We start from the raw sequence: 650 nt of genomic DNA on the forward strand, positions 1-650 counted from the left end.
GCAGAGTGGATTAAAGAGGCAGGCAGGGCGGGCTCAGCCGGCCAGGGGGGCTCCTAGGAGATGACGCCATCCCTGCCCGAGAAGGTAGGTCAGGGCGCTGTGCAGGTCGGCCAGGGTGAGGGCAGGGTGAGGGCAGGTCGGCCAGGGTGAGGGCAGGGTGAGGGCAGGTTGGCCAGGGTGAGGGCAGGGTGAGGGCAGGCGTGGGTCAGCCTGGTCACTAGAGAGACACAGCGGGGCCTTTCTGTCGGGAGCGTTGACCAGATCAGAGATCAGTGCCGCTGCCACACCTCCAGGCAGGGGCTCCGTGCGGCGAGGAAAAGGCCTGCGCCCCCTCACCCAGGAGAGACGGTTAATCAATACCAGTGATGCCGCTAATACTTTCCTATGAGCTGAGTGTTCGCTGCGCATTGTTTCGTTTACTTCTCATGACTCCCTATGGAGTGGGTGCCTTCATTATCCCATTTTGCAGATGAGGAAACTGAGGCTCCGCGAAGGGAAGGTCACAGACGACTAGAAGTCAGGGACCAAGGCTCGAACCCAGGGCCGCCCCACTCCAGGGCCGAGGAAAGGCAGCAGTGAGTGCCTTGGGCGGCCACCACTTCCAGGCCTGAGAATGCAAGAGAGGAAGGGTTCCCGGGGAGATGGGGGTC

At 62.3% G+C, this 650-nt stretch overlaps 1 protein-coding gene across 1 annotated transcript in view; it reads left to right on the forward strand.

Annotated features, from left to right (window-relative positions):
- Positions 1-60: 60 nt before the first annotated feature.
- The window catches only part of DAGLA (diacylglycerol lipase, alpha), a 33883-nt gene continuing 33293 nt past the window's right edge, over positions 61-650 (forward strand). The window contains exon 1 of the mRNA XM_015569810.1: positions 61-84. Within this exon, the coding sequence (XP_015425296.1) occupies positions 61-84 (24 nt within the window). The remainder of the gene's footprint in view (positions 85-650) is intronic.

Source organism: Myotis davidii, unplaced genomic scaffold (assembly GCF_000327345.1).
Source record: "Myotis davidii unplaced genomic scaffold, ASM32734v1 scaffold826, whole genome shotgun sequence".
NCBI classification, from domain to species: domain Eukaryota; kingdom Metazoa; phylum Chordata; class Mammalia; order Chiroptera; family Vespertilionidae; genus Myotis; species Myotis davidii.